The sequence below is a fragment of the Pezoporus wallicus genome, unplaced genomic scaffold (assembly GCF_028554395.1).
Source record: "Pezoporus wallicus isolate ANWC-B61680 ecotype Strahan unplaced genomic scaffold, APGP_CSIRO_Pwel_v1 scaffold_2696, whole genome shotgun sequence".
NCBI classification, from domain to species: Eukaryota; Metazoa; Chordata; class Aves; order Psittaciformes; family Psittacidae; genus Pezoporus; species Pezoporus wallicus.
The window spans coordinates 2,760,969-2,778,065 of record NW_026637439.1 but is presented as its reverse complement, the minus strand read 5'-3'; the positions used below and the strand labels follow the sequence as shown (position 1 = coordinate 2,778,065).

At 36.5% G+C, this 17,097-nt stretch overlaps 1 protein-coding gene across 8 annotated transcripts in view; it reads left to right on the top strand.

Annotated features, from left to right (window-relative positions):
* The window catches only part of ERBIN (erbb2 interacting protein), a 116,892-nt gene that overhangs the window by 41,318 nt on the left and 58,477 nt on the right, over window positions 1-17,097 (top strand). For all 8 annotated transcript variants that reach the window (XM_057405484.1, XM_057405486.1, XM_057405488.1 and 5 more), the window contains 2 exons: window positions 7,494-7,691; window positions 11,934-12,051. In XM_057405484.1, coding sequence (XP_057261467.1) covers window positions 7,503-7,691; window positions 11,934-12,051 — 307 coding nt within the window. In that variant the 5' untranslated portion in view covers window positions 7,494-7,502. The remainder of the gene's footprint in view (window positions 1-7,493; window positions 7,692-11,933; window positions 12,052-17,097) is intronic.

Sequence of the window (17,097 nt, the reverse complement as noted above, 5' to 3'; positions counted from 1 at the left end):
GCCATTATTATGCCCCACCACTCTGAAAAAAATCCTAAACCCAACAATTTATGATAGTAGCTTCCATCTGCTTTGATTTTATTAATAGTGCTGCTCAGATTGGGGAAATGCTAATAAATATTGACATTTCAGTGACTGTAATTTTGAGACACCAAAAAAATACCAGTTTAAAAGATACAAAATCTTCTGCCTATTTTATCTGGCATTGCTACAAACAGCTCATACTGAAGATTATAGAAGCATTTGCACATGCTTGCTTTTTCCTGCCTTTGTGTGCTTTGGCATTCTCTGCTGAGATAAGAAACTGCTGTCATTTTACTGCCTCAGCTGTGCTTACTGCTTTGTAAGGTTTGTTGCTTCCTATGGCAAATGACTAGCAATGCCTCTTCCCTTCACATCCTCTATGCTGGTTCATCTCTTTTGACTATATTGTTATAACTGGAGGAATTAAGACAGTATCTCTTCCTTTCTGCTTGAATAGATGATGACAGTACATGATGCACAGCATTTACTCAAACAGTAGATCCAGACATAATCCCTCAAAGGACTAAAGTCAAAACATAAGCAGTTTAATATGGTTTTATACCTCTTTCAGAAGCTTACTATCTCTTAGTCTGGTTGCTCTGTGTATTTAATTGTCATTGTTTTCTTTGTATAGGAAGTCAGGAACTTGTCCTGTTTGTTTCCATGGATCTTTTTCACAGCAACAATGAAAGAAAATCGAGTAATTTAAAGTAGAAATTAGTGGATTCTGAAAGCAAAGCAGTTATGAAATAGCTTGGTACAGCTGGCTGCAGGATGGTTTTCATTTTAGTATTCTGTTGGGGTAAATATTTCATGTTTCTGGCTATGGAATAGCGTAAAAAACTCAAACATCAAAACCCAAACATGTTCCATAATGTAGAAGTATCCTTTAGCCATTTAAAAATATCATTGTTAAAATACTGAAATATCAATGTCATGGCTTTTTTAAAAAAGCTCAGTTTTTTGAATATTCTGTGAAGGTTTGAGGGACTCCTGCAGTTTCCTGCAAACAAAAAAGCAGTTTGTCGTAATAATTATCTGTGATTTTTATTAAGTGTTTTTTGGTTTTTTTTAGGGTGGGAGGGGAGGGGAAATGAGTGACTTTCAAGCACAGTGGCTTTAAAAATTTATTCCTCATAATGTTTTCTTAGTAACACTACAAATATGTACCCAAAGAATATGCAATCAAGTTGAAAATCAGAAATGAAGCTCAGATCTAATGCTAATCTCAGCAGCATTGTTAATGATATACAATTAGAGACTATTCTTCAGATGAAATATTATAGTAGCACTTATTTGGATAGATTGGCTGTCCAGATGGAAGTTAGTTTCAAGGGCTGCCTCTGAAAAAGAGCAAATGGAAATGTGTGGGAACTGAGCTGTAACTAACTTGGCTACAGTTGTGTAGTCACAGAGAGTGTGTGTGTGTTACTGGGTAGCTATTATACAGTGTTAGTATGAAAAGTTAATATAGATATACATAAAAATACCAAAGTTTCAATTGTTTGGGTATACGAACATTTTTTTTAACAGGAAAATTAATCTATAATTTTTTTTTTTTTTTGAGGACATTTTTGTAACATGTGAGTACACTGTTATTGAGCCAAGAAAATGTTACTGATTCCATTAGAACTAAGTGAAGAGGTTTTATAAAATGGTTTGATAAAGAACTTCAGATATTAATTGTATAAAGGATGTCTGAATATTTTAAAGCAAAACAAAATGGAAATAGTAAATTGAAATCTGGTTAGGATTTAATTCATAAATATAAGAAACAGATAATTTAAGCAAATGTCTTTAGAATTTACACCTGGCACTTGTCTTTTTTTTGGAGTTACCGTAAGAGAAGCTTTGAGTTTTATTACCAGCTTTGAGTTGTGTATTTCAACAAGCTAGAAGTAGAATATTGCTGGTTTTGCTTATATCCTAGCAGCTGTTGCATCACTAAAAGCAAAACTGATTTCTGCCATCTGTGATCCCTTTATTTTCTCAGAAACTGTAGCAAGTGTCCTTCATATGTTTGCACTTAACAATTGGTTATTATTTACTGTATTTACTAACATGGTGTTCCTCCTGCTACCATTCACCATTGTTGTTTCATGAGTAGTGCTTTTTATTCCTTTTGCTGTGAATGCTGTATGTGAGCAAGTACAGTGTGTTTTTTGGTGCTCTTGTGTGTGTAGAAGGCATGCAGCAATGGATGCAGTGGAGCATTGTTTTCGTATCAGAAGCTGGGAGTCTGAGACTATAGCTTGACATTAAAACGGTGAAATGGTTCCAAAATCCCTCATTTTTTACCACTTGTTCTCTCTCCCAGAGTGCAGCACTGTGGTTCATTAGTTTGTACTGACCTGAGTGTTTGCCGGTCTGATTCAGTGAAATGAATAGCGTAACCAATCCAGTTTTGCAAAATACTTTATTTGCTAGAAGAGACAGCAAGAAATAGCTTGGATGACAGAAGGTGAGGAGGTGAAAATACCTTAACTTACCACTATGACCAAAGGAGTCTTCCACATCTCAACATCTGTATTTTCACAATATAGGATCTTTCATCAACAAGCCAAATAGCCTGTTTCATGATATCTTCTGTGATCTTTAATATCTCTATGCTTCATGTTTTTATGTCCAGTATAAGAAGATTCATTTCCTACTGAGTTTTCAATGTACAGGAAGTAATAAATTCCTTTGGTGACTTTTTTTTAGTAGTTTGAATATGATTCTTAATAAATAAGGTTGTTTTGGGTTGGGTTTTTTTTTTTCAGCAGGAATATGTTAGGTCTTCTGCCAGATGGCCAAATTAGCCTTCTTGTATTTGTCAGGTTGCATGCTATGTCACATGCAGTGCAACACAGTCTTTCCCTTTCCTGCTTTTACAAATCCTCAGCTCCCTAGTTCTGAACTTAGTTGTAGATAGTGGAGTAAAGTGAACTTGACCAGGTATTTTTGTGCCTAGTTGTTCATGCCTTCCTCTATAGACATCTGATAGGTGGTTTCGTTTTCAGCTCTGCTGCAGATGTAACTGGTAAACATTCTTTTGAAAGGCTTTGGGGGTGGGGGGAAGTGCTTTCACCAGCTTGGAGCATGAGCAATCACATCCTGTTAGCATCAGACAGAAAATCTAAAGGGCTAATGGTACCTTGAAACCCATGCTTTTAGACCAAGTTAGCAAATAATACAAACAAAATTAGTGTGAATCTAAATTGTACTGTAGCAAGCCTGAGTTCAGAATTTTCAAAGATGTGATATTTGGGGGCTGTGTTTTGCTTTCTGGTGGTGTAGAGTTTCTTGTAGGTTTGAGTTGGCTGGTTTGTATTGAGTGCTTAGCAAGATGCATGGGAGGACAAAAATGTTCCATATGTTTCTGGCATATTTTCGATGGCAGGGGTGTGCAGGGTATAATCGGAGTTCTATGAAAGAGTGATTTCACTGGATGATGATGTCTTTTTGGGATTAAATATTTAGTGTGTATCCAGCCTTGCTGTCGATCTTGCTTTCTTTCACTAGTATGGTCTTTCAAACTGATACTTTGCTTTTCTGCTTCCAGTAACTTGATTGTATTCAGTAAAAATGTTTCACTTTTTATAGATTGTACTGGGTGCAGGTGGCAAGGTGTTGGTAGTGAGGGGGCTTCAGGAGTGGCTTCTGTGAGAAGATGCTGCAGGCTGCCCCTGGAGCCGGTTCCAGCTGACTCCAAGATAGGCGTGCTCTGGCCAAATCTGAGTCAATCAGTGATATTGGTAGTGCCTCTGTAGTAAAATATTTAAGAAAGTGTAAAAACCTACTGCAGAGCAGCATGCAGGAGACAAGAGTGAGAATATGTGAGAGCATCAACTCTACAGACATCAAGGCCAGTGAAGAAGGAGGGGAGGACATGCTCCAGGCACCAGAGCAGAGATTCCCCTGCAGCCCATAGTGCAGGACAGGGGGTAATCTTTTTAAACTGAAAGAGGAGAGATTTAGATTAGATATTAGGAAGAAATTCTTTACTGTGACGGTGGTGAGGCACTGGAATAAGTTGCCCAGGGAAGCTGTGGCTGCCCCATCCTTCCAGTGTTCAAGGCCAGGCTGGACAGGGCATTGAGCCAGGGGAGTGGCAGGAGGGTTGGAACTAGATGATCTCAAGGTCTTTCCCAACCCAGACTATTCTATGATTTCATGTTACTATGAAACTTGAAGTCTGCTTGCCAGACTCCCCTGATTTTTGGGAAGGAAAACGATACTATACTTTGTGTCTCTTTCTGCCTTCTGTGTATTTACCCAAACTATCCATGGAGAAGTTATTATTTTGAACAGTAGAAGAAAAGTACATGTTCTGTGTGACATCGCAAGTTCCTGTCTTTGGCAGATGTAACAGTGGACTCTCTCTGTAGTACATCTTTTCCTCCATTATAGTTTTTCTGCTTGGGCAACTGATGACAAGATCAGTGGACAGAGAGACAGGGAGTGAGGGTTGTGTGTTTCTGACTGTCTCTCTAAATTTACATTGCAGAAGAGTGGTGTGGAATATTTCCTCCAACTATCCTGCCACACCCATTTGCTAGTATTAGCAGCCATCTCTGTTGCAGAACACCAGCACTGAACAGCTATTCATATATGTGTAGAAGTAAAATTTGAACATATATAAGACAAATTGAACTACATCACATTGCATAGTTTCATACATTTACTTAAATGCAAATCTCTTGATTAATTCTGATCTTTGAAATGTTAGAATTAAATATACACTCAACTTGGTAAAAACAATGGAGAGAAAGTTATTTATTTGATACTTAAATATGAATTTGACTGTTTTGGCTTGTGAGTTTAGGTACTTTAACTGACACGATAACTGACTGAAGATATGACCCAACACTGTTGCACAGGCATTTGTTAACTGATCTGTATTTTATAGAGCTGTGGATGCATCCACGCTCCTCCCCCTTACGCCAAGCTCAAGATCTTTTTTACAAAATAAAGGGATGTTAGGAAAATTAGATAAGTGTGTTTTGCATTGTTAGGATTTACAAGTTTTTTGTTGCTTTAGAAACTTTTGAGACTTGAGTAAGTAAGACCTGGTGCGAAGAGAACAGCTATGGAAAAGGTGGAGACAAACACTGTAATGTGTGCTGCTTTTGAGTGATTTGAATGAAAGAGTATCTTATTTCATCATTTATATGAACCATGTAGTGAACTTTTTTATATTCTGGAAACCAAAACGTAATTCTCACAAGCTGAAATGACTGTGTGAAGTGAATTTATTGATGGCTGCAGCTAGTAAGATATAGGTGTGTCTTCCACTGCCAGTCTTCTGGTAATCAACTCACATGTAGTCTCTGCTTTTCCAATCCTGGTTGTTTCCAAGCTGTATGTTCTTCTGTTTACACTCCTGTTGGAAGAGAAAGAGATTGCTGTGTGCTTCTTTCTGGAGCGGTTGGAAAGACCTCCTCTGGTCTCTGAAGTATTTCAAAATGAGACAATGCTTCTTTTTGTTAAAGGCTTTTTTATTTGTAAATGTTTGCTGTGGAATTCCTCTTGTGTCTTCACATGTGGCCTCTGAGGCATGGAGACGGCGTGGGTAGCTCTAACAGAGAAAGCACATCAGCTTCTGTGGCATCTTTGGCATCTGGCTGTGGGTGGCTGGAGGATATCATGCTTGGAACCTGTTCCTGTGGAAGAAGCAGAAGGAGGTTACACTGTGTCTTTTGCTCACTTTCCCATTCCTTGGGAAACCCCAGCATAGAATTCGTATTCTCTAAAGTCTGCATTGCAGCACAGTTAAATATCTTTATTTTTAGATCACTTTTTATTTAACTAAGATGGCTGGAATTTTACAGTAAGTGCTAAGTGTTCTAATGGATAATCAACATTGTAACAAAATCTTAGCAACATCTGAGCATTGTTAAAAAGGAAGTCTTGACATCCCACTATCTTAATGAAGAGTTTCTTCTGTCTTTTTATTGGATGGATATAGAATCTGACTGCACCCAGCCTGAGTGATAAGTGGCACTTCTCTATAGTGAAAACACTGAAGTACAGCAGTACGTTGACCTGTTGTCATATAAATTAAACATACTGTGAAGTACTTTGCAAACTAGCTGCTCATAGAGGATAATCCAAGTGCATGACTTTTTTTCTTGTCTCAGTAAGAGGAGGGGTCTTGCCTTCTGTGACTTCATATAGTGTAGCAGCCATGGTATTTTGTTTTCTCCTTGTGTTACTAGCGTACTGTCTGAAAGCTTAAGTGCAGTCTGCTAAATGTGTCTGATTTTTTTTGGCAATTGGAGAAGAAAGTTTTCTGTCACCAATCCAGAAATTGAAATATAATTTCTGCAATTCCAAAAAGAAGTGGTTTTTTATTTTTTTTTTAAAGTGCATTTTAATTTGCAGTGCTGGGAGTTTGATTGAGAAAATAAATATTCGGTGCTCTTTTGGAAAAGTATGTATTTTTAGACCAGTTTCCTGAGGAAGTGAAGCTACATGATCGTGTTGTCTGTCTGCACATGTTAGTCCTTCCTGAAAAATTGTTGAGTCTGTCATCTGATTTCAGCAAAACTTGAGGTGACATTTTGAAGAACATTTTTTTTTCTGAATTTTGTGAAAATTCATTGCTAATTAGACAAAAGACCTAAACTTGTGTTCTTGCTGAGGAGGAAAGAGGCAGAACATGCCTGGTGTATGCTGTCAGTAATCAGGCAGTTAGCACCATTTAGGTTTGCCATTTCCTGCTGAGTAGGAATATTGTAAAAGCCATGGAGAGTAGAGGGGACTGTAGTAGCAATGAATGAAAATGAAGAAGGATACACCTCCATAGCAAGGTGAAATTTCTTTAGTTCTAGTGTGCATGTAAAATGTGTTGAAGTTTTCCAAGCTGAATGAAATTGCAAAAAGAAATGACTTCTTTATCTGTGCACTTTATCTTTCATTTTAAACTGTAGATTGAACAGTTGGTAGAAACTGCACGGGTTCTTTCTGTTATATGCTGTCTTTAAATGAGGGATTTGAAATTAAGGTACATGGATTTAATCACACACACAAAAAAAAGAATAGCTTTCCTACAGCTATATTTAAATACTCCATAAAGGGTGGATTTTATCAAATTAAGCAAAAGCATCATCCCAGTAAGCTTTGTGAAAGTAGGGCTAAACTGTGTTGTAAAAATTGACACTTCAGAACTGCTGCTTCAGAATTCTCTGTGATGTAGGGCTGTGTTAGCAAGTGACAAAGTTACAGGCTAAATTTTGAGTTTGTCTTTTGGTGTCTGTATGTGCTTTAACCCTATTTAATGCTACTACAGATCTGTTACATCTAAAAGAAAATAAATACTCTCTCTCCACACCCTCATGTATGCACATATGCACACACATACGCATATATGTATACACTTCTTTCCTTTTTAAGTATTTAGCAGCCAGTAGAAGTTTGAGCAGCTGCCCAAGTGAGTATTTCTGAAGTTGTCTTGGTTTTTAACCAGACCAATTTCTGTTTTACAGTGCCTGAAAATGACAACAAAGCGGAATTTGTTTGTGCGGCTTGTGCCATGCCGCTGCCTTCGTGGAGAGGAGGAAACAGTTACTACACTTGATTATTCTCACTGCAGCCTGGAACAGGTGCCTAAGGAGATTTTTACTTTTGAAAAGACCTTGGAAGAGCTCTATTTAGATGCTAATCAGATTGAAGAGCTTCCAAAGGTAGGTTGGGTGGTTTTCCTTTAGTTCCATTTGTTGACTCTGTTACTTCATTAGCGTTGTAGAAGCTGATAGTGTCTAGCTTCCATCTTTAGCTTTTAGGCTGCAGTTCGCCAAATATTTTTAAGTAAACGTTGATCCCAGAAAAAGCAGCCCTAGTAGAAGGAATGTTTATGTGTTCCAGCTTGACTAGGTTGCTGCCTGAATTGGGGTGACGCTGCTTAAGCAACTGACCTAGTTGAAGAGATGTACGTACCGGAAGCAGCTGGCTATTTTATTTCTGTGGCAGTGTCTGCTTCAACTGACTAAGTGTATTCAACAAATTGCAGCATTATTTTGAATCTCTGATAACACATGGAAATGTGAAGTAGTAAGATTAATATCTTGTTCAGATCTGTGCTCACAAAACACAGCTGAAATCTGAAGTATGTGTTCACTTAAGTCCTGCTTTCTTCAGTATGTGACGAGAATTTCAGAAGTATCTCAAATTACTTAAGTTAAAAATCTAGGGGAGCTGGAATGCCACTTTGGTTATAGCTTTATTAGAAAAATCAATATTTATTGTTTGTTCTAAAGTCTGAAGACAAATTGCATAGTCTAGTATACTAGAGAAAAGAATGAAAGTCTTTGCCAGTGAGACTTTTGAGAAGCACAAAGTGATCATTGCAATAGACTTAATTGCTGTTAGGAGGTCCTGTTTTGGTGGAATTAAAAACTTAATCATAAGATGACAGACTTTTTGTCAGAATTGTGTGCAAATCTTCATTGTCAGATGGGACAACCGTACAATGCCATGTTAGATTTTTGGAAAATTTGCTATAAGTACTTCAGGTTATGGTGGTTTACATTTTTTTTTAAAGATAAATGAAACTAGTAAGGAAATACAGTAATTTCAGGGTAGTAACTTGACAGTTATCAGAAGCCTTGGATACCAGTAAAGCTGACTTATACCACCTAAGTGCTTTTGAAAATCCAATCTAAAATGCTCCTGAGAAGAAGAAATATTCCTGAGAAGAATACAGAAAACCTGTATTTGTACGCTGAATAGAGCTAGTAACATAAAGCTAAAACTAGGCATTTTGCCAGTCTATTATAGTTTAGAACTTCCACTGTTTTACTCTAGTCTTTTCCCAAGTAGATATTTCTTTAGAGTTGGTAATTTTAGGTTTTAGTAGCATACATTGTAAGACTTTGTATCAGCCTTTGAGGATTTTTCAGAAGATTTCAGAACTTAATTCCTGTTTCTTATTCTTTATTTGAGAAGAACAAAATTGAGTGCTTAGAAAACCAGAATAAAATACCTTTCTTAGGGGAAAAAAAAATATAATATCTGACTTACTCTTGCATTAAATCATTAAGAACTAAGCAAATATCTTCCAAGCTCATAATTCGCTAAAAAAATCCATTACATAATCTTAAGAGGAAGAAAGATACATTGTAATGATTAAATGGATGCATTATTTTAAACTAAAGCCGTTTGCCTGCTTTACCTTCCTTTTTTATTAATTGGCATTTGATTTCATTAGTCAGTTTCTGTATGAAATTGAATTTTGATAAATGAGTAAGCTGAGAGGTGGGCAGTCTACTGCTTGCCTTGATCTAATCTGTTTAAATTATCCACGTGATTAGAAAGTCAGCTTGAACATGTTTTGTTCCTTTTTTGCTTTGCGGAGACTTGTAGTAGTTTAGCTTGCTTCATGTTAATGTGTTTGTGCATTATATAAGTCATCCTTATAGGCTTATTTTTGAGAAGCTAGCATTTTGTTTCCAGCTTTTAAGTAATTTTTTTACTTAAAAGTAAAAATGCTTTGTGAGTTTTTACTACCTTTTCAATTTTCAAAAGAAAAAACCCACATATAAACTCAAATTCGCTAAAGGAAACAAGCAGAGATTAAGGAGTAGTGAATACATAATAGAAGTGCTTTATTTAATCATTTGACATAAATTGTGATCTCAAAACTATGCATTGAAGATCTGTAAGGGAAGGCCTGCAATGTTTGAAGTTATCCTAGTTGATTTGGAGCCAGAGTTTCAAGCTGGGTATGCCTTTTTTCTAACCCAAGCTTTTATTCAGTCTTTTAACTCTGAAAAGACTTCTAATTAAGTCATCTCAGACAAGGGTGTGGTACTTATTAGGCTGTCTCCAGCTTTCTGAAGCCTGGTTAAGACATTCCCACTCTTCCCCTTTCCTCTTTGCCCCTGGTGGTGTGTTCTTATCCCTGTTGTGCAATCTGCTGCCCTTTGTATGCCACAGCACAACTAGTTTGGGGCTGTCTTGTCAAGCTGATTACCGAAATGGTCTGTCAGTGTGTGGGTTTGTTTTGGGTTTGTTTTGGGTTTTTTTTTTTGTGTGTTTTTTTGTTTGCGTGTTGTTTTGGTTTTGGTTTTGTGTTTTTATCTTTGTTTGTTTTGTTTTGTTTTTAATTGCCTCCACTCCAGGATACTTAAAGAAATCTGTTTTTACAGTATAGTCCTTAATTCAGTTGACTGACCAAGAGGCACAGCATGAACAAACTGGTGGAGAGAAAGATAGTGGTAGAGAAGGAATCTGCTTTACATAAAACACTGGAGTGTAGTCTCACTCTCAAAAGCGACCAGACATTTGAAATGCATTCATCTTGTGTGCTAAAGCACTTCTGAAAAAGTATCCTGTTTATCCCAAGTGCCACAGTGTGCATTTGAGCTGAAAAGCTCAAACTGTTTTAGTTTTCCCTTTCACTTTGCTGTTTGGAAGAAACTGTAATTCTGCAATAAGACAGTCTTTAATTATATGACTTCTGGTACTTATTAACAGTAAGGATAATCTACTTAATCACTGAATATATCAACATTTAAAAAGAACATCAAAAGCAAAAGGAACAACTACAAAATCAACACCATACAAAACTCCCCTCCCCCCATTTTCCTTTAGGGATCTTGCAATTCTCTGTGCTGTATTTGCTCCACCTGCCTGATAGGGGAAATTTCTATTGATTCCAAGAGTCCAGCTTGTTGTTTTCAGGGATAAGTTTTAAGCACATATTCTTGCTTGAAGTACTGAAATACAGGAGTGGCTCCAGAACACATGACCTCATCAAAATTCTCCTAGTATAATACCCTAACCAACTTGTAACTCTTCAAAGCCTTAATGATATCAACTAGTTCTAACAGAAGCACATTTCTGAGGAATTGGAAACCTTAGTAGGCAAGTTAAAGCTCATTCCTTGAATTGTCCAATTGCTAATTTATGTCTGCTTTTGTTCTGGTGTGGGATATGCAAATGTTATGTGAATGGGTCTTGTTAGACAGTCTGTGGTTGACATAATGGCCTTGTAATTGAGAGATATCCAAGAAATTTTGCTTGAAGTAAGCCCATTGTTATGATGTTGATTGGGATAAATATTTTCAGTCATAGAACACTTAATCTTTTCTCAGAATTCCAAAAGAAAAGAACACTAAGTCCAGGTACTCATGCATTGCCCAAAATTGTCAGGAAAGGAATATTCAACATAAATTGTTCAGATGAATCTTTTCAACCATTTTCTTGGAGATACTTATTTTGTACTATCTATAAGTTTCCTACATATTTTGGATATGGAAAAAAAGATTTTTCTTCCATTACACTAATATTACTTGCCCTATTTTGTCAATTTGTAAAGCTTCTGAATAAAAATCTCAAGGTACTTTGCGTATAGTAAGAGATATATTTTGGTACAAATTATAATCTCTGTATCTGCATTATACAATATTCTATATTCTTAGATCAAACTTTCACTAGTTTTCATCCTAATTAGTTGGATTTTTGTGTGCTTGAGGTGGGAAGCATGGAGGGGAATCTTTTTAGATCTTGTAAGATAGAATGAAATTTAACTTCTAGAGAAGAGTAGGAACAGGATTTGAATCAAATCCTCTGTTCCAGAGCTATTTGATGTTTTAAAAAAATGTCCTATTATGGAAAACATTTTGCAATGTTTGCAGGACTCCACGTAACTACAGGTCACAGTTTCTGTAATACTCAAAGGAATTTGTAAGAAGAGTGAAGCATAGCTGCTGGTTTGTTGTGACTGCCATTTTTTTCTTTCCAAGGCATTGTAAACTTAATCAATTTTTAATAAAACCAGTTAAATGAAGTTTTTGTAGTCAAAACCTGTAAATAATCTGGCCTTCAAGCTGTGAGGTCAGAAATTTAAAGGGATTAAAAGCAAAAGTTATATAGAGGAAACTAAGAGAAAGTCACATTCACTTTTTTTTTCTTTGTTTCAATAGCAACTTTTTAACTGTCAGTCTTTGTACAAGCTGAGTTTGCCAGACAATGACCTAACTACATTGCCAGCATCCATTGCAAATCTCATTAATCTCAGGGAACTGGATGTCAGCAAGAATGGTAAGTCACTTCACTTTTTATGTTGGGGTAACTAAAAGGCAAATTGCCACTGACTGTACAATGGCACGACTGAAAATGTAATTTTTAGAAGCAGTACAACTAGTAAATTTTAAACTGCTACTGTAAATAACTTCTTAATAGAAAAGATTCTCTTTTGTGGTCTGGTTGTGATTTTTTAATTGTATCTCTCAAACTGATTGGTTTGTACTTTGAGATTCATTACTGAAAACTTGATAAAGTATTTTATATTCTCTCAATATGCATATGCTCATATTTGTATTTTTAATGGCTTTTCTCATTGTTCACTATGCTGAAGATAGTTTGCACAAGAATTTGTAAAACTTTTCTGGATTCTGTTTTTATACTTGTTTCACATGAAAAGGTTTTCAGTTTATTTTAATGAGCTGTCTGGAATGAGCAGCCAATAAGTATTTGGCTGCTTTGGTGTCCTGCTCTGGGGATAGTAACCTCTGCTGCATGGGGAGAAGTGGCTATGGACAGTGACTGCTTCACTTGTCTGACTTGTTAAAATCTGTCACTCTGTGTGAGTCACTGTTTTGTAATTTATGAAACATTGTCAGACAAGTATTTTATACATGGGGTTTTGTTAATGATTCTTTGGCAAGCTGGCAGATTGAAACTGAGGAAACTGAAATAACTTACGTTGTCATCAGACTTAGTTGTGTGGCTTATTTGAGAGAAAAGAAAAAGTTCAATCATGCTAATTGATGAGGATATAATAGTCTTGTCTTCCTAATTCAAAGTGAAGTAAGAGGACCTCCCCTTGAGATTATATTTGAAAATAAGAATTACATAAATATGCCAAAGATTTTATTATATTAAATTCATTGCTTTATTTGGACAGCTAGGTAATTATGACTCCAGAAAGTTAAGTGAGCTCTGCTTTGTTAAGAAAGTATTCCAGTTGTTGCAGTGTTGGCATTCTTGATTGTAGCCCAGTCTCTACTTAAACTGTTACTTTATTATTTCTACCTAATGAACACAGTGTTTAGTGTGATAAATTGACCCGATTGTTACTGCTGTGTTCCTGGTACAAGTGGATTAATAGTCTTTCTCAAAGAACACTAGCCTTAAAACTTTCATAGTGACACACAACAGAAAAATAATCATCTTTTGTCCTAGACTGAGCTGTTGAAAGAATTAACTGTTTCTAACACAAGTTGTCAATGCAGAAAACTTACAAGCAGCAAAAGGGCGTTGGAGTTCTAGTGCTGGCAAATTCCGTAGCTCATGTACCAAAATAGGCAGCTGGTCCCTGACCAGCCTGAGAGTTCCCTGTCCATCCAAAAAGACGTAATAACCTTTAGGTAAGCCTTCAGAGAGCTGTTGAAAGAGAAGTTACTCATCGAGGCATATAAAGAATGTAAGGAGGCAATAGCTGAATTATATGCTATATTAATTGCAGTAAATTGTGCAGCTCTGTTTTCTAGGATTTGTTTTGTTCCTAACACCTTTTTTGAGAAATGCCAGGACACAAGCTTACTTATGTGAACTATTCTTATCTGCCTGTTCTCAGTCTTATCACAGCTTCTCTGCCTAGTATTGCACATCAAAAATAGTCCTGAGTTCACATGCTTGTTTACTTGGGGTGTCTTGTCTCCCACTATTGCTGAAAGATCTGTAAAACTGAAAAAAACCCACATCAGGGTCCCTGTTTGTCCCTGTTGGGCAAACTAAGAAAACTGCTATTTATTCTGTAATAAATTTGGTATTATTTGAGACTTCAGTTTGTTAGATGAAGTGCCTTTCTCTTTCTGTTTCCCTATCTACTGTTGCAATCACAGAGCATTTTTCTCTTGACAACTGCAAGCCTGTTCTCTTTTCTGGAGTCTGCTTTCCTCTTGATAAGAATTTATTGCTCAGTTTCCCACTGTCCATGACTGTTCTGATGTATGCCTATAATAGAGCCAAATAGGAGAGGGTTTACTAGCTTTCCAAGCCTAGCAAAACTGATAAAAATATCTGATTCTTCCATTGTCTTTGTTAGAAATTGAAAGAATACAGTGTGGAAGCAGTGGGCTTTGTTGGAAACACAGGGATTGCTTTCTCTTCTATTAAATAAATAAATAAATAAAATACTGGAGATTAATCATCAGTCTTGGTGCATGATGATCAGATATGCCAATTCTGAAATAACTGAGTATGTTATAGATTCCTGTAGCTGTGATAGTTCCTGTGGTTTTCTTGTAGTATTGATATACTGTGTTTTCTTCTCATGGGAATGGAGCTAAATTGTGGTGTGCAGATGCCCTTAGATCAAATATGCATTTAGTTTTGAATGTTGTATTTTAAAAAGGTAGTTGCTTAGACTTCAGTTTTCAAATACAAGTATACATGAAATGTGATAAGATTTTCACGTAAGATAGTTAGGCTGCTTGTGGCGTAGGCATAATCTAATGTACTGGCCAAAGAGAAGTATTTAATTTTCAAAAGAGCTGATACAAAAATGAAGAATGAAGCTTCAGGTTTAAAGCCTGCGCAAGTTACCTGGTAAATTGTGGAGTCTGGCTCAAAGGGGGAGACCTCTTGCACAGGGAAGCATACGGCTTTCCAATGGAGCTGCATACATTTATATGTGTGTGTATAATATTTGACATTTAAATGAAAGATCAAAATTGCAGAAATTCTTAAAGATAGCAGATTTGTTATATAAAAGTTATTAGTCCAGGGAAGCAATCTTTATGATAATAGGTCTTGCCTTTTTTATTTCAGATTTAAATGTCTTAATTTCATATATGCAATATATAAAATTGCATAAGAGAGACATGGCAGATGTGCAAATATGGATACTTAAGAATATTTAATAATACTGAAACAGAACAAGGATTCTTCTAGTTTAGTGTCCTATCTCCAAGAGTGACCAAAAGCAGAAGCCTAGGGAAGATTTAATAAAGTACAGAAAGCCAGGAGACGTGTTTTTCCCTGTATGCACCCAGTGTCCAGCACCTTATTCAAGAAGACCTGTTATTCTGGCCTTCTTGAGCCAGGCAGAGTGGGAGTTTTAATCTGTAGTCTCCATTTGACTCCTCTGTCAATGTATCTAATCCTTGCATGAAGTGATGTGCATTTCAAGGCATGTCGTGGGTTATGAAGTAAAAGTCTCTAGTGGCTGTGTCTTCTGGAGCACACAGTCTTTGTACGAGCATGTGGTTTGTAATATATTATTCATGGCTGCTGAAGTGGTCATGGCATAGATGTAACCTAAAATACTGAACTGCTGCTGTATGTGCAGGAAGCATGAAATGGAGTTAGTTTAACTGCCTTTAGTCTTGACAGTGGGCAATAAATTCTGTTTTTTGGATTGGCTTTTTTTTGTTTGTTTGGGTTTTTTTTTTTGTAGTGAGAATATTGGTTTCCTTTCATGGCACTTTAACCTGATTCCCAAGGCTATTATAAACCCTCAATATCAGAGGTATTCCATAGCTTCTTTTCAGGTGTGTTTCAGCATTAAAGCTTTTAGCTGAAGCTTGATTCTATCCTAGTCACAAAGATGAAGAAATACTTGAACATATGGTACAATAAATAAATAAATTGCATTCCCATGCCAGAAATTACATCCTGTATTTTAGAAAATGCTGAGAGATTGAATTTTTAAGTTCTCTATTATATAGGCCTTTGAAGGATTAAGCAGCAAGATTAGAAAATAACTAGCAGGATCAAAAGAAACATGGTGTTTTGGAAATCAGGGTATCTTCAGTAGTCTCTTAGATACTAAGGAGTGGTTCTCTTGCACTGTGATGTTGCAGAGAATTTAAACATGTCAGTTTGTCGGTTTGTATTGCAGGGAATGTTCATGGTAACATACACAAACTAAACCTAAGAAAAGAAAATCCTCCCTTCACCCCCTACTCCACACCTCCAGGCATATCTGCCTATAAAATTACTTTAAGTAATTTAAATAATTTTGTTAACAGATGCAAATTTAGAAAAAACATGTTTTCTTCAGTGTTTTAAAATCATCTGCTGATTTGGCAAACTAGCTGTAGTATGCTGTGTGCCAGAAGTTAGGGAACTGGTGAATAAGAATTTAGGAGAGTATCTAGTCTTATGTTGCCCATCTGATGCACTTTAGGAATATGTTTTTTCAAGAAATTGAGAATTATTCATAGTTAATAGAGGGAGACAGATCCAAGTTCTATTTTCTGCAGGGAGAAGTAAGAGAGAAAGACCCTGAATACAAAAATAACCTGACGTAAATGTTCTATTTCTCTGCTTATACTGGAGGGGGATGGAGGGGCAGGAGAACAGATGGGAGCAGGGGTTTATATCATCTGTGATAGTGAAGCAAAAAAAAAAAAAAAAAAAAAGACCCACTCCTGCATCTGTAGTTTTACTATATTGTGTCGTCATATAGAAGTCATAAATTCATCCCAACCATAGGCTGCTATTTTATTTGAAGTTCTCTATTCAAGTATTCATAGTATTTTTTCTTAAATATATTGTCTGTCTTATTAAAAATACTGAATAGGATCTGTCTCTGCGAAATGAAATGGTCTCTGTGTACAAGAGAGGACGCGAACAGAATGGAATTTCAGTGCAGTTAAGGGCTTGAATGTGGAATTTGAGTGTTCATTTGTGAAATAAGTTCATTACAAATATCTTCATGGACCCAAATTTTTATACCACAGAAAAGGCATTATAGGAGTAATTATGTGAGGTTTAGATGTGGATTTGCATGTAAAGGCAGAATGTACCTTTAATTTTGTAAAGGGGATGTGCTTTGAGTGGCAGTCATCGTGTATCAACCAAAAGTGACTGGACAGGCGACACTGAATTTGCAGCCCAGTGTGGTAGCGGATGTGGGGCAGAGGAGAGAAGCAAAGCATCATTATATGATTATGTTACCCTTTAGTTTCAGGTTACTCTGCAGACTTACACATACCCCAGCGCAGTTACGTACTCGAGCCATGAATTAGCCATAGCTGAAAACCACATGAACCTTGGAAATTCTCCAAGACAGCATTAAGACAAAACTGCTGCCCACAACCTTCCTAGTGTTCCACATTTTGCAATTTTACCCTGCCC